Here is a 27494-nt window from a genome sequence, read left to right as displayed (position 1 = left end):
GAACGGAAGAGGAACAGGTTCGATTCCTGTTGTTGGCTTTCGTTTGAAGTAACTGCTAGTGATCTTCAATTGTTTAAGAATATTTCAATACTATATCAAAGACATACACGTGTGCAGAAAATATGTTTAATAATAAAACAGCTAGATTTCATTTATTGCAATTATTGGCATCGAAAAGGTTAGCAAATAAATGTATCCTTATAAGTATGCGACACATTCCCATGCAAAAGTTAGCAAATATCCTTATACTAGGTGTTATCCCCCACGTAACTGTAACCTGTCAGTGGTGTACGCTTTGAAGAGTATTCGATTTCCAACATGAAACAATGCCACACCTCCTCTTCCAGGACACTGCCGAGGGGGTCTACAGGTGGAGTGGTCGTCCCGCATTTCTCATTTTCAATCAAGTCTTCTGCAAATATGGCTTCTCCTTTAAAAAAAAAGATCTGCATCAGATGCGCCTGAAATAAAACTAGGTATAGGTCAGTTCATTCTAAACAAGTCACAAATCCATCCCTGTGTCAGCTCTGTGTTTTATCAATACAGAAGTTTTCAGTATAGAATTTAATCAATTTGGGCTTGACTTTTTTTCACTAACAAAGGGAACATATTTCGGAATATGATAAACTTCTTAAAAAATACTCACACCTTTAAATGCCAGAAATAATCGTTTTGGTTATTACTGTCAGTGGTGGAAAACTTCAATAGCAAACTGTAACAAATCATTGTAGTTATTAACCTGTTCTAGAAGTCTGAAATTCTTCATTCAAGTTGGATGCCAACACCGTTTAATATGAATTGATTTGGAGTGGGATGGGTTCTTATATCCCCCCTTTAGAAATTCTTAAGCTGTCCATTTCCACTAGGAGCCTGTAGAGAACATGGTAAAATAGATAGATCAATCTGGTTATCTTTCATTTCCGTTTTAGCATCACAAAACTTTAAAAATAATCAACTTGGAATATAGATACCACAAATTTAAGATATTGAAAACTATCTTGAAATTTTCAATACAATGAGAGACATATAACTGCACAACTTGAATGAGGGTTTCTCCAGATGGTGAACCTTTTCATCTTTTCTCTGAAGCTTCAGAAGGTGTGATTTATCAACTCTGGATATCAATGAGTTTCTGCAAAACCACAACAATGAAATACTACTGTAGTAGACCTGTGTCACATCGTATACCTCACACGATGTAAAATTTGTCGTTAGATACAGAATTCCTGGCTGCTACACAAGAGTATAAAATTGAAACGTATATATGAACTCAGTTCTCTAGCTTGTAAAGGAGACAAAGAATTTGAGTTACAAGCAAATGCAGAATGTAAAACTTATACGGTACCAATTTTGATGCACCAGATGCGCGTTTCGACATATATAATACTGACACAAACCTTGAATACTTCAATCGATATTTGGTTAAGGAGGTATGCTACACCAGAGAAATTCAATATGGATGAAAAGTGGAGGATATGTACAACAATATTTTGAAATTAAAAAATTTCAAATTTACTTAATTTCGTCACAAAATGAAGTTTTAGTAGAAAGCAATCTAAAAATTAAAGTTAAAACCCCTGCTGGACTCGCACATCTACAGTTCAGTAGTCGACGTGCTTACCTACTGAGCTACTCAGCTAGGTCCTAAGGTTTGAAATGAATAGGCAAATATTGCTGATATTTATATTTTCATCCATGTTTTAAAATGACGTCAGCCATTATGACGATGTAGAGTACCTCCTTAATGTACAAAAATACGGACCAACGCACAAGTATAGTTTAACAGGACAGAGAATCAGAGAGAGGAAAAGTAACTGTTGACAAATAAATTGTTAGTGACCCACTCTGAAATTTACTTAAATCTAGTTTATATTTTAAAACAATGCATAAAAATATATAGGTATAAACAATAAGATGTCTTTTTCACTAATTCAGATCTCAACAGAAACTCCATGGGGCTGAGTCTACACACATATATTACAGTTTATTGAAATGTGCAGTATTCCTCTGAAGAATAAACGACACAATTCAATCATACATGCCAACTTTTGAAAATCCCCATGGGGGATTTTGCGCGCGACGACCTTTTTGCAACGCTCAAAATTCACGACATTTTACCATGAAAATAAATATTTGTCTTTTCAAATAAAATATCAATCTAATCATTATACATGTATCATACATCAAGTGTGTTTGACCATCAACTTTAATAAAACTATATAAAAAAAAACTTTGAAAGATATAGATAAGTATTTTATTAAAATCATCTATTCAGCAAAAAATCCTCTCCAACAAGTCACATACATATCAAATAATACTTAAAGTTGCATCCTTTTACACCATATACACATTGGCTGGTCTATATATCAACATTTAAATTAAAGCACATGCATTTAGGTACGACTACAAAGGCGATCTTGCTTGTCTGTAAACAATTTCATGGGCTTGCAGAGTCTGGTGGAACAATCTGCATTGCAACCAGAAAAGGAGTGATCTGCCCTGCTATGAAGTTTGCGAACAAAACCTTTGCACCCATGACATCTGAAATAATTAGCAGGAAAACACACATCAAAATATACGTTTTTACTTGTAAAATACTAATATAAAATTCAGTACAGACTTGTGCAAATCACGCATCACAAAGTCTATTGAATACTACACTATATAGACTATGTAATACATCGCTATAGACAGATAGATTCGGGTAGCCTATATTATCATAGTTGGAAAAACATATATTTTACGTACCTTTAATATTGCATATTTCGGATGCTGTCAGCGAGAGGCAAAAATCGGGAATGTCCGATTGTTTCGTGGTGACACTATTATCATTGCCATTCACGTTTGTGTAAAGGATATGTCAATTTGAAATCCGTCTTCCCGATTAATTACTATCAAAACATGCTTCGCACTGTCCAATAAGCACCCCGACACAGGCAGACCAAGTAAATTACATCACTCCGATACCATGCGACACAGGTAAACAGCAATGGCTGACTATTGTCCCGATTTCTGATTGGCCAGTTCAGAAATGACGCGGGATTTCAAATTCCGGTTGGAAATGGGGGTTTGTTGTCGTAAAATGGGAGATATTTTTTAGAAAATCGGGATTTCGGGGTATTTTTGCAATCCCGATCGGGATATCGGGATTTGCCTTTTCAACTGCTTCAAATCGGGAAAATCCCGCACAAATCGGGAAAGTTGGCATGTATGTTCAATGATTTCCTTAACTCTTCTCTACCGTGGGTGGTCATTTGCTGATGTAATTAAAACATGGAATTTAAATTTCTATTTGAAAAATAAATCAAAGTCAATGTTTCAGAAAAAAGTTACTTTATGTATCCATTTGTAAGTGTATTTCGTTAATTTCTCAGCAAAATTCGTTGATAATTCCTTTAGAGCTTTTAAAACCCTTTTGATCCACCTCAATGTTTTAAAATAGTCTCAAACCCCAAAACATATAGCTATTACGCAAGCTCAAAGTGTGGTCTTATGCAGGTATACTAATTCGGGTTTATGCCCGGTATTAAGATCCGTTGAGAAAATTATGCGATTTAATAGGCCTACCTAAATTAATTGGTTACTCGGCCTATGTTACGTCCTAAATTTACACTTTTATTTGAAACGGGCCCCTGGTATTCAAAACATTGTAAACGTGTCTTTGCCAAACCTAAGACGTGAACTAGAGTTTCTGCATTTAGAAGTGTTAAAACTTTTAAATATCTCTTAGACAGTGGAGGTCCTATGTCACGGGAGGCGTCGGGACGAGTGCTTTAAAGGCACAGCTTATTATGAACGATAACTCTGACGTAATAACAAGATCAGTCACGTCCCAACTATGAGGTACCTGTAACAACTCGAGAAAGGTGGGTGTTATTTTCTCATGTGTTTATATCAGTAGTACTGTGTAGTACATTCTAACAAGTACCTATTTCAGTACTCAGAACCTTCTATTTTCAGATCAAGTAAATTCCGTGCATGTCAGAGTACTCTAGACTAGCTCACTGCATTGATCGTTCATTGTCAGGGCCGTAAGTAGGGTTCTAAATCAGGGGAGGCAGGGGATTGGGGGCCGCCGATTGACTTTACGACTGAAAATGACACTTTTTAAATCCCAATTTATCATGTTTGTGTTTCATTTGTACTATGTAAAGAATCGTAATATGGTGTCAAAGACAAAGGTGCTTGTCTTCATTTTAAACATATATCCTATAATATAACATTTATATAATTTTATTTTCTTTTTTGCCAAAAAATCAGACGAGGCAGTTGCCTCGTCTGCCTCATCGGCAGTTACGGCCCTGATTGTGTATATTAATTCAGTGTTGAAAAAAATATTGGTTATGATATCAAACTCTTGCCAATAAGCGTCATCCGATATTCATGTTGAGTTGTCATGTTTATATATATATAGACTCATGATCTTTCTAACTTCATCCATTTGATTAATCCGCTTATCTAATCAAGATAAATTTCTCACGGCGGGTACGAACGGTCCTGATGACCGGTAAACTTCTCCTAGACACCTGGACCCATATTTACTAAAGTTCGTAGACGTAGACGTAAACGTAGGATTTACGTCTGACTTAAGATTAGAGTTACGTACTCGTGAAATGGTATTTACAAAACCGTTCGTAGCCGCAACGTAACTTACGATGTACGATTGCACGTACGCGTGCGCAGTGGCTATTTTCACTTCGAAGCGTAAAAAGTGTGAATTTGCTCATTTACTTTGAATTCCCTGCGCTACCGCCGCATTATAACGAAAAAGAACACAGAACTTTGTGAGAAAGCAACGAATTTCAACGTATACGTATGCCTGCCAACGGCATGTCGATCAACTGTACCGTTATTCAGTGTTGTTTACAAATCCAAATGGAAGGTTCATCAAATTTAACGCATTTGACTTGTGCATGGATCTGCGATGCTGTAGGTGTTCAAAAAGAAGTCGGCATGGACTGACAAGTAAGTTAAGTTGTTTGTGTAGTAATAACCTTAAATGTTTTACCACTGACTACTCGTCACTAGACCCCTAAATAATGTTAAATTGACTTCAAGGGGATTCAGTACATGACACACATGGTAAAATCACAGTCCCTTATTCATTTTGTTCTCAACCTATGTAGCTGCTATAATGCCTGGATCTTAATTTCTAAATAGTGAGCACATATACATATGTGTTAGTTATTTACAATTTGATATGTGCCCACTATTAACACATTAAGACACAAGCTCATTTGTGTACATGGTAACTTCAAACTTTTGACAATACCACAATTGAAATTCAAAATTATTTATCCCATTTTTTTTAATTTTATGACTGGGACAACATCAAAGCAGTATCATAGCTACCTGTACACAAGTACGCACATGCTTTCACATCATTTCGCAAAAAGAAAAACAAGAATATTGGTGAAAAATGAATCTAAAATATACATTATATATACAGGCACTAATTCTAAAATGTGTGATTTGTACGTGCCCCTCTATTGCATGAATGCATGGTTATAAAATATGAAAATTATTATTGCTTTAACAATATATACTCTGGGCGAACAGGTAGATAGGGTGAATGGACTCGGTACCAGATGAGAACAGTTACAGTCTCTTTTAGCATCATTTCAATTATTGCTTGTGCACATCCATGTGCAAAACTTTCAGAAAATATTGTGAAACAAAATCGCATTCAAATACAGTTGTACAACTGTGTGAAGTCAGTGTTAATTTATTTAATGTAGAATAACATTGACTATATATTAATTGGAGATATTAGGTGTGATATACATGTAACATGCACTAGATATATATCCAAGTTAGCTGACCTCTGTTATTTTTCAAAAGGTCATAAAGGTGGTCAAGAAATAAATTGCCAACAGACAACAGCATTCCTTGATTTAGATGCATTTCTCTTCATGTCCTCTCCTGAAAGATTTTCCATGATGCCTCAGGGTTAGGATTGGGATGCAAGATGTACAGTACATATATATGATGTAAGTATATCCACTGTTTGTACACATTTAATCATTTCTGTACTTACAAAGTTTTAAAAAATCTAAAACAAATTATGGTACATGATGTAATGATTTTTGTAATGCATTGATGATTAAATCCTTTATAGGCAAAGATTTAAGAACATAAATTTATGAGTTTTTATGATCAAAGTTTGTCCATTTTGCAAGTTTCGTACCTGTCTGTCTAAGCATATCTTCACCTTTTTGGCAAATAGAAATTTAACCAATCTAAGGACATACACTATGTTTCTTTGAAATTATTTTTTATCTCCTCGATATTAAAAATTCTTGCATGATTTCCAAAAAATAGCTGTAATTTTGTCACCAAAATTTTTAATGAACACTCAATAAAAATTGCTCTATATTATATATTTCTGATCAGTAATAACACATGTATTCAGTTATTTGAAACACCTTTTAATCTCAAAGCAAGCAAATGAATATATGTAATTTTGGTGATTAAATAATTATTATCTTGCAAGCCAATAATTCTTCTTTATATATTTCTTTACACTAAAAGCGGTTATCAAATGTACTTTTATTAGGTCACCTGAGTTTACTCAGTAACCTATTGCAATTAGTTTTCATTCGTCGTGCGTTAACCATTGAACATTTTTAACTTCTTAATAACTACCAGTCCAATTCTTTTCAAATTTGGTATGAAGCATCATTGGGACAAGGGGGACCAATTTTCAAAAATCTTCTTATCAAGAAACACACATATATAAGAAAAACTAAATGCATAGTGATGTAGAGCAGGCAGACCTCTACCAAAATTGTAAATTTCATGATCCCCGAGGTAGGGGTTTTGACCCCAGGGCGGGGCAAATCTTGTTATATAGTATTTATGTGTATAAAACACTTAAATTACATCTTCTTTAATGCTATTGATACTAAATTGAAACTAAATGGATAGAGCAGGTAGTCTTTTACCAAAATTGTACATTTGATTTCCCCCAGAGTAAGGGTTTTGACCCCAGGGTGGGGCCAAACTTAGTATATAGTATTTATGTGTAAGTTTGCTGATACTGTATAAAATATAAATGCAGAAAAGGATGTACAAAAAATGATGAATTTCACAACCCAGGGTTATGACTTTAAGATGAGTCCAAATTAGTCATATCTTTTGATGTTTTCATGTGAATACACCTATTTAAAGCCTTTCATCAGTGTATGCACTTTGAGGGATGTGAAATTTTAAGAACACATCTTGTTTTATACTGTTGCTGAACATTAGAATATAATTAGCTTAGATATTTAGAACAGGAAATTTTTTCTAGATTTCATAGTCCATGGAAGTAATGATACTTTTCCACTAGTATTCAGGTGATCTATAAGGCCTGTGGGCCTCTTGTTAGGTTTCTGTTGTTTGGTTGTTTTTTTTATTTTACTAAAGAAATATTTTTATTAGTCAGTCCTTTGCCATTGGGAGATTTTGAGAGATAAAAATGGTTGCCATCACTTTCACAGCAAATATGCCCCTTTAAATTTATAATGTTGTACTACCATGTATTATATGTCAGCCTGAGTAGCTTAGTGCAAAGGTACCAGGTTCAATACTCAATTTTGCTAAAGATTTTTCTCACCTTCTTTGCTACAGTAAAATCCCATTCATATACCTTACTGCAGTACATATCAGCTGATTTTACATTTTTACTTGCCACAACCAGGAACTATCAAAATATGTTAACTCTAGACTAATTAAACCTGAGAATTTTGTAGAAAGAAAATAGAATGCACGTGAATTTTACCTGAAATATCACAAAAAATTATCTTTTATTTATAAACGTGAATGACCTTAACTGAAACTTACCATTCTTGGTTAAAAAGTATTTTTTTCTGGTTTGGAAAGAAGCCAATTTCATTATAAGGGGAATGGTTAATGAAAAAATACTAAAGTTGACCTTGGAGTCATTTGAAATCTTTTTCTTAATATGGGCTCTTGGGTTATAAATCATTAAAATTAGAAATTGTAGGTGATACTTAATGATATCTTCCCAGATATGGTGTACGGTAGATAAATATAATGTAAATAAAATCAGTATTATCACAATTTTACAGTTTATTTAACTAACAATTATGTTGCATGTATTTTTCAAGCCTTATGAAATTTGATTGCAGTGTAATGACAGTTGTTTATTTAAATCAATGTAATACTATTATTTTTCTAGGTCTATGGGTACATTGCTGTAATGGCCTGAAAAATCTTTTGCGAAACCGAGAAATGCTCATCTTCCATTGCCTTGATTGTGTAAAAGGACAAGCAGAGGAATGATTCAAAAATATATGGCAGGATTGAGAATCTAACCCATGACCCGTAGTGTGGTACTCTACCCACTGATCAATCCATGCTGATGGTCCATCTGCTACATTGATGTCATCTTATATATTTATTTATTCATTTATATCATATGGACATTTAAAAATTGACAGTAAAATAAAAAAAAGTTTGATATTCAGCAAAATAGAATTTTTTACAATACATGTTTAAGAAATTAAGTACATGTACATGCATTGTTATGCATACAATTATGTACATGTAATTATATTTGTTAATAGATAACTTTTTAGATGAATTTTCATGTTGTTATTGATATTGACATGTACATGTATTACTTCCATTTCTAGAATGATTTTAACATCTTGATATTAAAAAGATGACATAATAAATAAATCTTAAATATTTGTCAACAAAGTTGTCTGGTGGGTTAAAATTTGTAAAGAGGAGCATTAGTACATATGTCGGTTTAATGTGAGAAGCCTTCAGAATGAACTTTTATCAGTGAGATTTTTTGTAAATTGGAGGGGGGGATGGGCTTCAACAAAATAATATGTATGTTGAAGGCATCATCCTTGGAGTTTGGTAATATACACTGCAAAGACTTTTACCTAGCTGATCACATATAAAGGTCAATTACATACAAATCATGAATGGTAGAAAGATTCATATATATGCATTATCAATGAAGGTTTGACTCCTGTAGGATTATAGTTAAAGGAAATGGCACTCTGAAAGATTGAAAGTCTACACATGACTACACTAGTAGGCATCACAATTGTTCTCTGAAACAAATTACACAAAATTGTATTCTTGGAATGAAATGCATATCTTTTTTTTTTTAAAGAAATATTTATTTAGAGGCTCATTTCCCTGTTGTGTAAGTTACAATGTAACAAATAGTTATTTGGACTACCAATATTTGCTTATAACCACAGAGAAAAGATCACATATCTATAAGTAGAAATAGTTTTTCTATAGCTGTCAATCACCATGCATTCTTGTACACACAGTGACTCTCTTCTTTTCAAATCTAAAACATTGCATGTTTGATTGCATATATATATATACATTAATTCTACCATGTTTGGAAAATTAAAAAAAAAAGTATTTCCCTGAAAGATGCTAGACCTACCCTATATAATAAGATAAATGGCAAATATTCTTTTTAAATAACCTGCATGACTAAAATAAAAAGCTTCCCAATTATTTCTAAAGGCAAGGTTAGATCCACCCAGTCTGATTAAAATCAAATTTCGCACTTTGCTCGATATACGGACAGCGACTGTCCGTATATCGAGCGAAGTGAGAGGTTTGATTTTAAATCAGACTGAGATCCGCAACAAGGTAAATTAGATCGGGCTCAAAATTTAGAGAATTGTCGCACAATTGCAGATGATCTCAAAGAAAACGATAATCTGAATAAATACAATTAATTTGTGTATTACTAACCAGCTTGTGTGCATCTAGAGGGTTTGTAAGGTCTTTACGCAAGAAATTATCGATAAAAATGACAAGTCGCCATTTGCTTTGTTTATTCTTAAAGTTACGATCAGCTTACGTGTACTAGTATAGCACACGTAGAGTTACGCTTATTTCTGACGTAAATCTACGTCTACGACTGTTAGTGAATACCGTCCTACACGTAAACGTACGCTACGTCTAGATTTACGCTACGTTTACGTCTACGAACTTTAGTAAATATGGGCCCTGATCCTATCTCCGGTGTGTTCAGGGGTCCGTGTTTGCCCTACTCTTAATTTTGTATTCTTTAGAGGATTTATGAGATTGATCATTGTTCGTTACCTTCACGATTCTTTTTCCTTTCGTTCCTTCTCATGTGATTATATATATATTTTTAGATGTTCTAAGTACAAGTTTGTTGTCTTCACTTGGTTCTTCAAGGGATTTTTGGAAAATTTACGGAACTTGTTTTAAACTCGTAAATACTACGTTGGTACAAACCTAATACAAAATAAAGGGACAAACACAGACCCCTGAACACACCAGAGATATGTCCATGTGTTTAGGAATACATGTATATAGTGTCTCAAAATACAATACGTACATTGGGCGGAATTACCGCAGAAAGCCTGTGTAAGAAAATAACACAACAGATCATGTATTTGTGTGATTGAATGAAGTGGGACTTTAAACGTTCTCGTCGCATCAAGCACGGAGTTGGACTTTAAATGGTAGAGGAATAATTGCATATAATTGTTACCCATTTCTTTAGAGTTATTGTGCCAACATCTTTACACTTAAAAGCTCATTTCTAATCATGCTATTTGTACGTATTTGATTCTCAAATCATTTTGTGGAGGTAACGTGGTAAACATTGCCAGAAGATAATAAAGAAAACATAATAATGTTCTGAACGTGCAACTACGAAAGCAAGAAATATTTCTGCTGGGAGGTCCATCTTAATCTCTTAAACGTTTAAAATCAAAATTAGCAAGCGTTTGTTTTTTCATCATTGACAAGAAAGCCATGTAATTGATTCTTCACATAATTGGTTTAGATTATAGATTATTTACATTCAATTTACCCTATAGGTAACACGTATATACATGTTTAAAAGGAAAATAATGAAAAATTAAACCATACCTATGGAACTTGAAAAGTTTGGTACCAATGGCGTCGATTCGAATATTAGCGCGTGGACATGTATTCCTCCATTTTGAATCTCGTCTACCCTAGTTCACGTCGTTCTGAGATGTTACACATAAAATCCGTAAAAGCATGTAAATCTTATTTTCTTAATCATATATAATCATTCCACGATTAACGCCATGTTTTTTGTTGTGGTTCAAACGCTTTGTTTGTAAATTTGCTAAATAACGACGCTGAATATGACGTCACAATGTACTGTTTACATCAATTGCGTTATATTTCCCGCGTTCAATATATAGGTGGATCAAATGTCCAAAAATTAGGATGCTTTGATACAGCTCCGTCCGCGTGCTAACTTCGGGTTGTTTTTGTCCTGTTTTGGATATAGATACTAATGTCAAAACTTTTTTGCTTCGCCCTCAAACACGGTCACGCCGTAAAAGATATTATGGCTGAAAAGTGAAGATAATAGCGAACGCAGCGAGCCAGCGCGGAGCGCTGGCTCGTACTGCGAGCTCTAATGACTAGAGCGCGGGAAATAATCCGAGCTAAATCTCAACCTCTAACAAGAATTTTTTTTTTTTACGCCAATCCCAGAAGTCCCTCGTACAAAATGGCGGATGGTTCGATTCGTAAGATAATAATAAAAAAAATCTTTGAAGTATTACAAACCTTTCTTATTTGAAAGGAAAGGGTGAGAATCATATTTTTCCCCCTTTCTTTTTCTTTTTAAAATATTGTCTAAAGAAATGTAAACAATCACGTCACAACTACCAGGCTACGTCACAACACGCTCGTTGCATTTCCCGCTAAACTGGTTCCTACATTGGCGAGAGGAGCAAAACAGTAATCCTCAAACTTCCACCAGAGTTCGTTTGCTCACAAAACTATTCGTAGGTGACGTAATGAGGCCTCGACGGGGAGTTTGAGTAATCCTACGTATTGACAGTGAACCAGATCAGTTTTCCTTGTTTTCAATATAATTTTTTTGAAAATGTGTTCAGATATGCTGCACTCGCCCCAACGGTCACACCGTAATCATATTACCGAGCGAAGGCCGAAGACCCGTCCGCGAGCAAGGCTCTAAAGGTAACACGTATGTAAAAGAAAAAAGTCAAAATCAGCAAAGGGAAAAAATATAATCTCCATATACGTTCACTGAAATTTTCGTGATCCATATGGGTGCCGCCATTTATTTTTTCATTACCTGCTTCAACAGTTATTCGTGTTTTATTTTGAATGCCAATAATAGAATACACTGACGTGCAATTCGTAATTTAAACACTCGTTTTGTTCAAAATGAATAGTATGATTATTATTATAAAAGGTTTTAGTAAATAATTACATATAAAACCGTAATACGACTATATAGATGAACGAGTTCATGAGTTTCTTTGAATAAGAATATACGATAAAATTACGGTTACTTTTTTACCATTTGAATTTATTGGTTAATTTTGTTTGGTTTTAACGGCCTTTTTCATTGCATACGGAATGTATTATTGTTGTTTATAATTGTTTGCTTTGAAAAAGAAAAAAGTCGAGGCTAAATGTGACGTCACAATGCACAGTTTACGTCGCCTTGCGTTTTATTTCCCGCGTTCAATGAATAGGCGGATCATGCAAAACAGTTGTCCCCATATGAACTCCTTTAATATTGAGATGTTACTGGGTGTTTAGCGCAAGGAAAGAGCTAGGTACGTTTGTTATCATGACCTTGTAAAATACTTCAAAAATGAAGAACAATTATCAATACAAATCATTGATATATATGAAGTTGATGATCCCTAGTATTTATATATACAAACATATCGGCGGATCTAGGTCTCTGGTAATGTTGAGTACTATTCAAACCTATCGGGAAATGGACGATTTTCTTCACTTTTTCTACCTTTTAGGAGAAAATTCCATGTGCCCACATGTATCGGCCACAAAAAGCAGTAAACTAGAGATAGATTATCTATAAAAGAAGTAATTGTGCATGCTTCGTTCTGGCCGTTGGCTTTGGCCAATTTCATTTTTTTTATTTTTATATCTATAATCAGGCGTCTGATTTTGACGTTTGTGCACAGGCGGGTCGCCATGTAGCGCATAGCAACGAATTGTACATGCATGTACAGTGAAATAAGAAAATTAATCACAACTTAATGTACTTGTTATTGTTTTAGCGACCACAGTGATATAATAATTACAGTCTAAAAAATATCAGTTTATGAGCAAATCTAGTTCGGGTCATTGAAATGCAAACAGCAACCGGACCGAATAAAATGCAGTAGGCCTACTAGGCCGGCTATGATGCGCAGTTGTACACCAAATCTTGTCTTAATCTCTATAAATGTGTACAAATGAAATGTTTCTGTCGCTTATAAAATCATAAATATGCAATAATAATGCCAATATAAAGGTAAATTGGTTAATCCAACAGTTTAATTATACACATCATCTAAAAATAGTATTGAAACTTGTTTACATTGACAACGTACAGTACGGACCAAAAAAGCTGTTCCAAGCAAAACAGTTTTAAAACGTCATAGTGAAAAATGTGACGTCATTTTTGCATACTTTTAAAGAAAGACGTCATGATTACCAACCACAAGTAACTGTCATAGTTGATAGAATGTTCAAGTCTTCTCTTGGGTTCATGAATTACTGTGTTAGCAACGTTTAAGCCTTACAACTATGTAAAAAAAAAAATTATGCATGATTACTGGAAATTACCGTCACAATCAAGAGTTATAAATCTACTTGAAATATTATAAATATATACTTGATGAGTACATAGATATATACAGGCACGTAACATCGTAATTTCTTTTTTTCAAACAATTTTAAGATTCTAAAGAAAGGGGGGGGTTAAAAATATATTATTTAAAATTAATGGATCATACTGCCATTCGCCAATATGGTTGGTAAAATGTACTATTGTCATAAATAATCGGTGAGCTAAGAATCAATAATCCAAGTATTTCATTTTCAAAAAATGACAGAGAGAAAGATTTTCAAGTATCCATCATGAGGATGGGAAAGAAAGATTCAGAGACACATAAACAGAGAGAAACTTTATCGAAATCGAAAGTGATAATTTCGTTTTAGGATGCCAGGTTTCGATCTTAGATATTTGGGACAAAAAGATAAAAAAAAAAAATCCCATGTCTGATAAAAATCTTAATTCAAATATTTTGGGGGAAGGGGGGGGGTGTTAAAAAACTCCCACAAGTTTCTGTCATCGAATATCAATATTATTATGTAATGCATGAATAATATTGCAGCACAGCGAACAAGACTGAAGTGACCCATATGTTTAGAAATAACATTTATTACATTTTGATGAACATTTAAAGTGACATTTAAAAACTACATTTGTTAATAAACATTGGAAAATGTATATATTGTTATTCAGATCTATTGTTTTATTGCATGATAATCGATTTGGGTGAATATTCATTATATCAAGTTTTAAGGGGGAGGGGGTCTTGATGAAAACTATGTGAGTTAATATTTTTATCAAACATTAAACGTTTGATCTTGCCCTTAATGTTTAGGGTTTTTTTTCAATTGTTGATGTGCCGATACCCATTATTGTTGAGTACCCAAATTTTTCATCATTACCGATATTTATAAAACGTCCAACATTTCATAAATAGTGTGTGATTTTTTTCTTCCTAATCAAAATTCTTGTCGTAATGCTAGTGAATTATCCATGATATTGACTAAATAATATGACTACCATAAATCATAGAAGTAGGTCTATAATAAGGGTAGGTCTGCGCAACTGCTTTCATTTTAATCAAATAAAAATTTGAGCATCTTTCTATCATCGTTAGATGAATAAACAGTTTACTTCAAAGCTATGGCATGAAAAACTTTAAATAGCTTGCTTTGTGAATACCATTTTCATATTCTTATTCATTCATCTAATTTTTGGGTCTTGTCGTGCATACTAAGCTAAAGAATAAACAAATCTAAAGAGAGAGAGAGAGAAAGAAAAAAAAACAAGACCGGTGGAGGAAAAATAGAACATTCCGAGTTAAATACGTTATACATTTTATAATTACATTGTTTATCATTTCATATTTTAAAAATTGAATCATAGTGTTGATTAAAAATGGACTCGTTGTTGGTAAATAAAAAAAGAAATCAAGAAAACATCACGGTATATTAATTCGGCCACCTATATAGGAAAAATAAACATAAAAAATCAGTTTGCTAAATTGATGCCAAATACGGCAGTCAGAAATGGTCTATGCTACCTGTCCCAACACCCTGCACGGAATTTTCATTTTTTTTTTTCTATCCGCAAACGTAACCAAATCCGCGTGTTTTTCACGTGTGTAAACAGCAAGAAGTAGCATCAGTTACCAACATCAAATAAATCCTTATTAAACTACAAATACCCAGGATTTCCTAAACGGGATCAAAAATTGAGAGAAAAGAATAAAAGGAAATCAATCTGATTAAAATTAGATCTTCCATCCGCTCCCCGGTTTTCGATACGTCGCGACCATCGAAAACCGGGAAGCAGATGGAATATCTAATTCTAATTAGATTGAAAAGCAAATGAGAAAATTCCGCATGTAAGAAAAATTCTTTTGAATATGTGAAACTAAAATACACTAAGTTCATTTTGACTTTGATTGGACAATTACATGTACCAGTGTGATTCCTTAATATCCGCGGTATGACAAAGGGGAATTACAAATTCTTTCAATTTTCTATTAAAAGAATTCAACTTGTTAAATATCCAAACGACATTTAAGGCAAACAGACATTATTTTAATGTATTTTTCACATGGGTAAAAGAGTATGACAAACTTTGTAAATGTCGATCAAATATGGAAGACCCGTGCAACGTACACCAAACGCAAAATATATTTAAGAAGAATTCATGAAAAAAAAATTTTTTTTTAAAACCTGTTGACTATAGGCATAGGTAATAGCTCACATTGATTCTCTTTGTGCCAACATTCACACATTTTTTGGCAATAATTGGTAATGATATGTTACAAAACCATGGTCTAGACTAGTTCTTAATTCCACGGTTAAAACTAAACACACTTATCCTTTATTTTGTAGATTTCTTTCTATTCCATTTAGGGTCGGATAATTCGAAGTACAGTGTAGTTCTTTTTTGCCTTCCAAAATGTTGTTCATAAACGTCGACGTCATGACGTTATGTACGGTTTTTTGTTAGAAACAACGCTATATTTAACCAACGCTTACAAGAAAACGACAAAAGACATAGAGAAATATAATGTGTTCTGACAATGGCATATTGTGGACGTCTTATGTCTTTAATTTGATCAAATTTTTAGACAGGGCCGATTTTGCTTCCTAACGTACCTAGCTCTTTCATTCAAAATATATATTTATAAATGAATCATAATCTACCGTACTTAACGGAATTATGATTACCACTCGGGACACGGAGTTACGTACATGCTTCGCTTGGTCCAACGGTCACACCGTATACATATTATTGATCAAGCTGAATATATAGAGTGGGAAGAAAAATGGATCCCTAGACACATCAGAGATGAGCGGAGGTGTTAAGTGGGGTAAGCATTCCCTGTTGACCTGTCATTAGTCAAATACTCTCCGAGGGTTTCATATCGATTGCTAGGCCGTTATAGGCTTTTAACTACGGATAACACTGTTTACCTGATCAAGATATAGGGCTCACAGGGGGGAGGGAACGGTCGACAGACGATACTCCTCCTTGACTCCTGAGCCCACCTTTGGTATGTCCAGGGGTCTGTGTTTGCCCTACTCTTAGCTTTGTATTCCATATAGAAGTTAGGAGATTGATCACCGTTCCTTATCTTCACCTTTATAAGAGTTATGAGATTGATCACTGTTCGTTATCTTCACCTTTATAAGAGTTATGAGATTGATCACTGTTCGTTATCTTCACCTTTATAAGAGTTATGAGATTGATCACTGTTCGTTATCTTTACCTTTATAAGAGTTATGAGATTGATCACTGTTCCTTATCTTCACCTTTATAAGAGTTATGAGATTGATCACTGTTCCTTATCTTCACCTTTATAAGAGTTATGAGATTGATCACTGTTCCTTATCTTCACCTTTATAAAAGTTATGAGATTGATCACTGTTCCTTATCTTCACCTTTATAAGAGTTATGAGATTGATCACTGTTCGTTATCTTCACCTTTATAAGAGTTATGAGATTGATCACTGTTCGTTATCTTTACCTTTATAGGAGTTATGAGATTGATCACCGTTCGTTACCTTCACCTTTATAGGAGTTAGGAGATTGATCACCGTTCCTTACCTTCACCTTTATAGGAATTAGGAGATTGATCACCGTTCCTTATCTTTACATTTTCACTCTGTGAAATTTCTTTTTCAGATGGCAGCATCAGGTGTAAAAGACTCTATCAATGAGATTGAGAATATTTGTGAGTGTTCCATATGCTGTAATACGTATGATGAGGACAACCACGTGCCCAGAATCTTGCCCTGCACCCATACGTTTTGTACTGATTGTCTATCGAAACACTGCTCCCGTCAGAAAATCGCTTGTCCACTCTGTAATAAGGTTCATAAAATCAGTAATAAGAATATCCTTATTTTCCCCAAAGACAACACGAGGCGTGAGTTGAAGAGTGTGCTTGAAAAGCTTTCCAAAGTTTTATGCGGGGTTTGTGGACAACATGATAAAAATAGTTACTTCTGCCTTAGTTGTGACATTCGCATTTGTCCTAGATGCTATGGAGAGAGAAAGGTTACGACCTGTCGAAATCATAGACTTGATCGTAAGAACGATTCTCAATCTGCCTCCAATGAATTATCTAAAAAGGATTTATCTAGGATTGTCTGTCTTCTAAATGGACACGAGAGAAACGAAATGAAATTTTACTGTACGGAAAGAAATTGCTGTAAGACTGTATGCGCCAATTGCATTGTTGAATTTCATTCAGAACATATCCATTTGGTTAAACCTGTGAAACATGAATACGAAGCTCGCAAAAATCATTTGCGGGATAAATGTAATAGAACTAAAAAAAAGATTGACGCCGCAAAGCACACTCTGACCGAGCTTGATAGAGAAACACTGGCAATGACGAGTAACTTTGATAGAGGCAAAGTAAAACTGGACATGGCTACGAGGAAAGGGATTCAATATATGGAACAATACAAGGAACTGGAAAACATGAGATGGTCTAAGAAGCTGAGGGATAATCTCAGTAACCTGACAAAATGCCGGGAATGTTTACAGAATTTTATTGACAATGCAACAGAATGCTGCACTATTTCGGAGAGGTCAATGGCATCAAAAAATATTTCCGAGTTTTTGTCAACAGAAAAAAAACTTTCACAAAACTTTGACTGTTTTACCGAGATGACTGTTGATCAAGATATCAAAAAGCTAACTCCCAGTCAGGCATTCCAAATGAGAGAAACCATTAAAGAAATAGAAATTAAGTCCAAAGGGCTGACGGTTCCACTAGGTGCCTTTCTTCGACTTCAAGCACATATATTCGGTAAATACAATTTATTTTTTTAAAAAAAGTTTGAAAGGAAAAGGTGAAGATAATGAACAGTGATAATTTGTTTAAGGAAAACAAATTAGAAGTTGGGCAAACACGGACTCCCGGGTATACCAGAGGTGGGACCAAAAGTAATCATATTTGGAACAATTTTAATCTAATTTGTAAGAAGAAATACTCATTTTAATATTCACAAGGACATCATATATACATGAACACAGCTGAAAATTATGTTAACAAGTCTGTAGGTTTTCTTGACTACGTAAATGACAGTTTACATTTGGTATGCGAAACTCCTACGGGACCCGCAACACTTCAGTGTGAATGTATTTAACGATCTTCGTTCGGTCTTGCGCTAGTCGGACAGTATACTAAAGTTTTTATCTATCTGGTGGAAATTCGTGGCAGCAATCCTACATTTCTCTACACTGGAGCCGCGAGGATGCTTGTGGAGATCGTACAGAGTGATAATTCGGACAATCTGCTCACAGCCACAGTACGGGTTCGTCCCGGCCTCATCCCGGAAGCTCGAGCGAGTGTGAGAAACAGCAAACACTCTGTAAACCTGTTGTCCGGTGTATTTCGTACCTCTTGTTCTTTATACACCGATTTTGTCTATGGATTACTCTGTTTATCTGGTCAATACATAGTAAGTGTGACCGATCCACAGAGGGTGCCTTCTCCTCCTAGTCACCTGATCCTACGAGTACCTCACCAAGGATCCGTGTTTGCATCTTATTCGTTTTTATTCCTAATGGAACTTATGAGATTGATCAACGATGTTCGTCACGCAAATTTTGATTAATTACTGAGGTATATGTAGTTGTTTATCAATTTTGATTAATATCGTTTACACATTATGGTGTATGGCAAGGCGGGTACAGCGTAGGAATACATTGTAAGAGACAATACGATTGATTGTATATTGTTTAGCGTCCCGCTCGAGAATTTTTCACTCGTATGGAGACAACACCATCGCCGGTGAAGGGCTGCGAAAATTAGGCCTATGTTCGATGCTTACGACCTTTGAGCAAGGAGGATGCCACACCTACTGTGACACAGGAACTCGATTATTACGTTCATCTGAAGGACCACCCCACCACCTCCTACAAGCAAGGGATACTGGGGATCTATTCTGACCGGGATTTCCACGGGACAATACGGCAAAAATACTGAGTCTAAGCTATATCTTTACAAGATCTTTTGTTGTTTTGAGCTTTGAAAGAAATCACTAGCTCGTGCTCCTCGCGTTTGAATCCGTTGAGAGATATAAACACCATATCCAAGTGAATATGGAATATTGCTACTAGGACGTTGAAGAAGCAATACAAATAAATCAATATATACAACGAGTTCAACAATCAAAGTACTTAAAGTACTGAAAGTTCAACGTTAGACTTTTATGATGACATACTAGTAACTACACTGCATAGTCGAATAAAAGCGAAGTTGTCTACCTTTTCATTGCTAGAGTTTTTTAATTCAGTAGAACGTATTTCGTATTTTGAAGCAGACACCGCGTAAACTTGTTCCCATGGCTTTTTATTTGAATTTACAGTACTGTCAATTCCTTAGTAAATACTAATATATATATATATATATATATATATATATATATATATATATATATATATATATTTAAATCCAACACAATATAAAGCAGTAATATGTTGAAAAACAATGAACCGAGCAACAGTACCCATAAAGAATATAAAATCTTTGGGTAGTATCTATGCATTAAAACCTCAAGATTTTATGTGCGAGATACTAACTATTCATTCAATTTTGCTTGTAGATGATGAACAGTCAATCCGACCTTTTTATAAAGGTGTTGGAATTGCAGTCATTGTGGCACTTCTAGCATTCCTCCTTGTTCAGTCTGTAGCTTACCCACATTCAATGGATGAACATCGTGATGGTAAGAATGTATATTACGTTCTTCTAAAGATGTTCTCCTCAGTTCTGTATATCAAACCATTTGTCAGATGATTGAACTCAGGTAAAATTCACAAGAGACCCATGGGGTCACATTAGGGGGGGTCATAATTTGTACAAACCTCAATGTGCACTACCTGGAGATACTTGCATATTAATATGAATACTCATTACCCTATTCTTATTAAGAATATGTTTCCTATATATTTCCTTGTAAAACTTTGATCCCTAAATCTGGCCTAACCCTACCCCTGGTGATCGTAATTTGAACAAACTTGAATCTGCACAACATGGGAATCCTTGCATATCAATATGATTAATCATGGTATTATTGTTCTTGAGAAGATTTTTCAAGATTTATTCTATAGATCACCATGGAAAACTTTGATCCCCTATTGGGACCCCCCCCCCCCCCCCCTTTAGGGCCATTATTTGAACAAACTATGTCAGGAAGTATTCATGTAAATTTCAACTAATCTAGTCTAGTGGATCTCAATAAGAGTTTAAATGATTCTACCCTAGTTTTGTTTTTTCTTGATTTTCTCCCCTTTGGGAGGAGCATGGTCCTTCATTTGAACAAACTTGAATTTTCATCACCCAAGTGCTGTATGGTATGGCTAACTGACTCTCAGATTCTCTCATAGATATTTCAACACTAAGCTCTATCTCCGCTTCCTTAGACTATTGTTCTGTCTCGATCACGTGTAATGAGCTCTTGTTTTTTCAATTTTTCTAGCCTCTCCCCGCAGCTCTCTCTTCCCTTTGCAACCTATCTTCCTCCGATTTTCTCTCTGCTCTTTTTTTTTTCTCATTCAGGTATGAAAGAAGTGATTCTTCTGACAACCCCAACTTCTCACCAATTTCTAAATTTCCCTTTTCATGTTCGGAGTTCAGTAAATCGACGTAAGAGATTCAAGTTTGAATGAAAACGTCGACAGATTTTTTTTCTATCCCAGACGAGCCCCCACATATCGCAATTTTGATTCGAGATAAGAAAAACTCGCTTTCAAACTGAACCCTGACATGTGAAAAAGAAAACTCAAATGAGAAATGACTTTACTCACAACGAAAGGACACAAACAAAAAGATTCACACTCTACACGCTCACTATCACACGAACCCCACGCACTCAACATACACACGATTTGAAAACAAAACAAATTACATTTTTTTAGACCTAAACTCTATTTCATAATAACCCCGACCAGTATACATGTAAGTAAAACGTTAATTGGTCCACAATACGATGCGTACATATGTTAAGGATACCTGCACATATTGTTTATGTCACGACTTGGATCCCGTAAATGTAATACGTAATGAGGAGATTTCCAGTTACATGTAGTACTCGATCTGGCATTGATAGCAGTGCAGGGGCACTTGCATGTAATACAAGTACACATAACCAGTACATGTATTACGTGAATCGCCTCAATGAGTACACATCAGAGGTCACCTATAATAATTGTTCATGGTCGGTTGTAGTCGGGATTTCTACATATGTAGATAAAGGTTAACTATATAATAGCATTGAATTAACGAAAATAATATATGTAGTTGTGCATATATACAGAATATCTACACAGAGAATAGTATTGCAAAAACACACTTACTGTCATTCCACACAGGATTTCACACAGAAAAAACGGCACCATCAACACCCAGAATAGCACCACTACACAGGGCGGTTCTATGACCACACTGGTCATTTATATGACCACACATGTCCACACAGACATGACTTAAGTGTTCTCTATTTGATGGACACACCTTGACGACTTGTGCTGAACTGACGCACCACTATAGAACTGGTTTAACAAAACACGTGACCTCACTCTTGCCTAAATATAGTTACCTTCTCATACAGGTTATGACGCATAATTAGGGACAAGATAAACGATTATGAACAAATTGTAACAGGTGATTTGTTCCAAGTTTGATTAAAATTGGACAAGTGTTTCTCGAGAAGAACATTTTTGAAAGATGCCACAAAATGTTTACTGACTCTTCTTATTTATTTATTTTTTTCATTTTGAAAAGGGTGTGATACTTCATTTGAACAAACTTGAATCACTATAAATCAAATTCCATTTCAGATTCGTTTATGGAGTTCTCAAACAGTACGGATTTCATTTGCCAATCTCTCGATTTAAAAGTGGCGTCCAATGTCCCTCTGGATGACTTATCACAGACATGCGGCAAAGGACGTCCTTTTTACGTTTACAATGGGGCATTTTCTAATAGATACCTGACTATTTTCAAGAATGATTCAATTGCGTTCATAATCGATGTTCGTAAGATAGAGACGTCTTCTACGTTATTTGAATTTGGATTGTCCCGAGGCTCAGTGTCCAGGAGGGATTTGCTAGGACCCCCTTCTAGGGAGTACATTGGTTGGGTTTTAAAACGGTGTGACCACAGCAGACAATATAGTCTAATTAATACCAATGGGCATATATTAAAATCAAAAATGAATATCATATCCAACAGATGTTTTAAATTCAAAGTTGAGCTATCTAGAAACAGAAGTGTTGTTCTAAGGTTGTTCGACGACCGCGAAAACAAACTTAAATATATTGACGATCAAAGATTACCTTTTCGCAGTTATAAAGGACTTTTCTTTCTAAAACTCGCAAATTCAAATGAAGCAAATATAACAGCCAGAGTCATCAGTAAAAATCTATGTTTTGATCGATCAACTTTATATCATGGGATGTTTATTTCTAAAAATAACAAAGAGATTTCTAACAACCCATCCGCTGCGTCAACAGAAAAACACGTGGCCAAAAACAGTGTTTACCAGGACATAGTATTACGTAATTGCAGTCAAAAGTGTATATATGTTTTGGAGTTCAAATTCAAAGAATCAAAACCAGGCAGTATGTTGTCATTGTATTTGATGAATTCAAGGTCCATTTCTTTGAATCACGTCCATGATTTATTTGTGTTTTCATATGGAACATCACTTAATAACCTAACATTACCTAATAAGGGATATTACGAACTAAATCATGTGAGGGAATGGTACCCATTAATCATCGTTATAGATAAAAAGTTAAAATCGATCTCTTTCTATTATTCTCCATTCATGTCAAGTACACAAAATAAACACCTTATAGGTAGGAATGATCCAGTGTTGAGGTGGGTTTTTCGCGATCCTAGTGCGGAATGTATCATTAAAGCTGGCCTGCATGATTATAGATAGTAGAATTCTCTGTGTCCGCCATATTTCACTGCTTATCCGCCATATTAGATTAATGTGATATTGTTATATGTAGCAGGGTTCGAATGATATATAAGGGGATGAGTTTTGCTACGCTTTACTTCACATCAGTGTTTCCGATTTACCTGTGTGGGTAGCTTCGACAGGTAACGCGTACATCTCCGATACTAAGGTATAGGGCATCACAAAGAAACGAAATCACGTTTTAGTACACAATGCAGTGCTCAAAATTAAAATTAAAATATTTTACAGTACGATTCTAAAATCTTTGTATAAATAAATTTAGAATGACTTTTCTTTACCTGAATGTTCGTACATTTGCATTAAACATGTCAAAATTATACAAAAAACGCGGCGAAACATATCATTTATTATCTATTGATAGAGTGGAATAAGCATTTACGTTTCATTCACTTTTACCTTACGTCAACAGACAATTAGGTCCACATCATATTCGCACAAAGCTTTACTCTGTTCCATTGAGAGTTTTACATGCGTTATTTGAAGAAGCCACAGGTAGTCTATACTTGGATTTTTCAACACCTGAATATAGACTGAACTCTATGATATTGGATATTGCCTACCACGGGTCATGGATGATATTCTTTCCAAATCATGCCGTCAGTTCATTAAGCTCAAATTTACAATCAAAGGAGTAGAAGCCGTCAATATAAGCAACATTCTTCGCCATAAAAGAGTTCAGTCAAGTATTCCAACTTATTTGAAGTTCAAGTCTATATCCAGTATTTCCTACAAATATACTTATACTATTGCATCTAAACTTTTTAATTATAAACAAACTTTGCAGCGCCTAGATATAGATTATTTTATACTCGTACTTTGTCCACCTACATGTTCTTGTTCTTCGTCTTCTTTCAACTCTAGTCCAGCTGGACATGTCATTACTGGTGATGTTGATATCATTTTAAATTAGGACCTTAAATCACTTATTCTAAAAGGCCTCAATACAGAGATTCTTGGTCTTTCAATTGGCGATAGAACTTCATCTCTATAATGAATTCTGTCGAAGATTATGCCAGACGATGAGCTAAATATGAAAATGAACTTCATATATTGTAAGAATGGATTAAAAGTATAAGAGGAATATTAAAATCCCGTATTAGACACATAAATACAAAAGTACGTACCATCTCTCCTTCTGTGTTTAGTAAACCAGAAGTGATAAAAGAATTAGGTAGGTTACACGAGAAATATGTTTTGGTTCCAGCTGACAAAGCTTGTAACAACAGTCTTTGTTTGTATGGCTCATTATTACAACTGTATTTTAAAAGAACTTGGCATTAACTCCACTTTTGGTAATCGTACTTATACTCCAGCTGCCTTATCAAAAGATGAAATTCTTCAAAACCAAGCTTCAGTTTTAGACCCTTTTAATATCCCAGTCAATGGGTCGGATGAATATGAGTTACCGTACCTATACTGGATTCCTAAACTTCATCATGCATAACACGGAAAGATCTTGACTGTATATTCATACAAGTTGGCATTGCGATTAGAAATATATAATTGATGAAATTTTCATATTCAATGGTTATGAATTTCTTGCACTATATTCTACCATCTTATATAAAAGGAAAATATTTCTTGATAAAAATAGATATAAAATCCACAATCGTTATGTCATTTCATAAGAAGGCTCTGTAGCAACACAAAATGTAATAACGAAGCAGAATGTAAAAAAAAATAACTGTTATTGTATTCAATTACTACATTTATGCTAATTTGACACTCATCTATGACATTTTGCGTTATTACCTTCTTCGTTGAACTCGACGCAAATTTCACTGATACAAAATGCAGTAATGTCAAGTCATGTGGTAAATTCGATGGATTTTTTAGTTAATATTTCAATAACGAAACTCGCCTTATGCAAGGTGAAGTGTTATCACCCATACATTTTGCTTTATATGTAAATTATTTTGAAATAAGGTTTATACGTGAAAATTGTGCAAGTATAGTATTACAATTAATTGATATTTTTCTTTTAATGTATGCCGATGACATGGTGACTTTGACCGAGACACCAGATGCTTTGCAGGAAATGTTGAATGCATTACATGTTTATACAAAATATTGGAATTTGACTGTGAACATATCAAAAACAAAAGTTGTTATTTATAGAAATGGGGGCATTATAAGGAATAATGAAAAATGGATTGATGATAATCAAAATATTGAAGTTGTTAATAATTTAACTATTTGGGAATGTTGTTTAACTATAATTGAACATTTTTACAAACACAAAAGCATGTGGCAGAACAATATATTGAAAAGTCATTAATTTGATGTAGAAACACAATGTTCTGTATTTGATACTTATGTACATAGCATTCTTTCATATGCATGCAAAATTTGGGGTTTTCACACGGTACCTGATGTTGAAAAGGTTCATATTATGTTTTGTAAAAAGTTATTGGGAGTGAGTAAGCGTACAAATAATTGTGTTATTTATTGTGAATTAGGACGGTTACCTCTATATGTCAGAAGAAAAATGTGCATTTTCAAATACTGGTTAAAACTAAAAAAAATACAAATAATTGTATTTTAAAGGGATGTTTTGATTAACAACAGTTGGGTTATTATTTTTAAATAAAAATTGTCTGAATTGGGATTAACATTTTTATGGGAAGAATCAGGAAGTGGCCAGCATACATACAAGGTAATTAAACAAAAATTGTCAGATATATATAAGCAAAATATTTTTTCGTCCTTTTCAAATTCACCAAAATGTTGTTTTATATCAACACCTTATTGATAATTTTTATTTACAGTTCTATCTTTAAAAAAACCGATTGATCCCAATGGCAAGAAATATATAACAAAATTTCGGACGTTTTCACACTCTTTGAACATTGAGAAGGGCAGGCATAAAAATATTTCAAGAAGTAATGGGTTTTGTACACTTTGTAACCTGAATGAGTTAGAAGACGAATTTCATTTTATTTTAAAATGTCCTATTTATAACGATTTAAGAATTAGATATATCAAAAGATTTTATTACAAGAAACCCAGTGTCTTCAAATTAGTAAAGCCTCCTAGTGTAAATAATACAAAAGTACTCAATAATTTAGGAAAGTTCCTAAAACAGGCTACAAAGTTTCGATCTTCATGTAATTTATGAATTCTGTACTCTCTACGGTATACTATTCACGTGTACTGTTATGTGTATGTTGAAATGTATTGATTATTGTATTTGTATGTCTACTCACCCTCTACTGTCTTATTTGTATAAATTTGTAAATATTTTGTATTTTAACCAATGAGCTGTATAACTTAAGGAAATAAAGAATCAGAAAAAGAGTTTATCATATTCTGCATCATTATCAGACACATAGACTGAGGGGCAGCGGAGAGCGAGATCCGTTCCCCACCTTCAGTAACAATGACCATTATTTGTTATTTTTAAGGCAAATAAAAGATTTATTAGGTGATCCCCACTTCACTGCAGTTTGAAAGTTCTGATATGATCGTGTAAAACGCCCACCAACACAACCACCAATTAAGAAGATGTAGATCTGTGTAAAAAAAAATATGAGGCACTCATAGTAGAGAACTCTAACCACCACATCCCATTCCAACCTCCAACGATTAAGGAAAATGAAGTGTGTTGGAGGGGGTGGGGTATTGAGGCATTCAGAGTAAAAGGCTATTTCACTCACACCCTCCCCTTCCACGAATTAGGACTTCGGACATTGGCGAAACATCTTGTTTTGTTTGGGGTTTTTGTTTCGTTTTATTGTTGCTGTTCATCTTTTTGAAAATTATTATCATCATTTTGCATTGCAAGTAATATTGAAGATTCCAATTTTCTATTTTTTTCTTTCGACTGCCCGGTGTAAACAATACGTCAGTACAACCTATCATTGGGTCAAATGCTGTCTGACGTGTTCTACACCGGTTGT

General features: G+C 34.4%; 1 protein-coding gene and 1 long non-coding RNA gene across 3 annotated transcripts; one reads left to right on the top strand and one right to left on the bottom strand.

The window, feature by feature from the left end:
* Positions 1 to 2239: 2239 nt before the first annotated feature.
* LOC130049909 (uncharacterized) lies at positions 2240 to 3205 on the bottom strand. The gene is made up of 2 exons (XR_008798261.1): positions 2749 to 3205; positions 2240 to 2541 (listed from the first exon to the last, which is right to left on the bottom strand). It is a non-coding gene; the product is annotated as an uncharacterized LOC130049909 (long non-coding RNA).
* Positions 3206 to 3718: 513 nt separating this feature from the next.
* LOC125661087 (E3 ubiquitin-protein ligase Midline-1-like) lies at positions 3719 to 26888 on the top strand. Of its 2 annotated transcripts, XM_048892975.2 has the most exons (4): positions 3719 to 3866; positions 17273 to 18407; positions 20209 to 20331; positions 22445 to 26888. In XM_048892975.2, the coding sequence occupies exons 2-4, from the start codon at positions 17273 to 17275 to the stop codon at positions 23551 to 23553; spliced, it is 2367 nt and encodes a 788-aa protein (XP_048748932.2). In that variant the 5' UTR covers positions 3719 to 3866; the 3' UTR covers positions 23554 to 26888. The 2 variants fall into 2 exon arrangements, with proteins under 2 accessions (XP_048748932.2, XP_056004124.1); XM_056148149.1 differs by lacking the exon at positions 22445 to 26888 and having other exon boundaries at positions 20209 to 21968.
* The last annotated feature ends 606 nt before the right edge of the window (positions 26889 to 27494 follow it).

The sequence above is a fragment of the Ostrea edulis genome, chromosome 8 (assembly GCF_947568905.1).
Source record: "Ostrea edulis chromosome 8, xbOstEdul1.1, whole genome shotgun sequence".
NCBI classification, from domain to species: Eukaryota; Metazoa; Mollusca; class Bivalvia; order Ostreida; family Ostreidae; genus Ostrea; species Ostrea edulis.
This window is presented reverse-complemented; position numbering and strand designations above follow the sequence as displayed.

What these genes read in the sequence shown, in the direction of transcription:
- LOC125661087 (XM_048892975.2), top strand. Translation starts at nt 17,273, where the DNA reads ATGGCAGCATCAGGTGTAAAAGACTCTATCAATGAGATTGAGAATATT. An exon ending in ACTTCAAGCACATATATTCG is followed by an intron (nt 18,408 to 20,208) that starts GTAAATACAATT and finishes TTTTGCTTGTAG; the next exon opens with ATGATGAACAGTCAATCCGA. An exon ending in AATGGATGAACATCGTGATG is followed by an intron (nt 20,332 to 22,444) that starts GTAAGAATGTAT and finishes ATTCCATTTCAG; the next exon opens with ATTCGTTTATGGAGTTCTCA.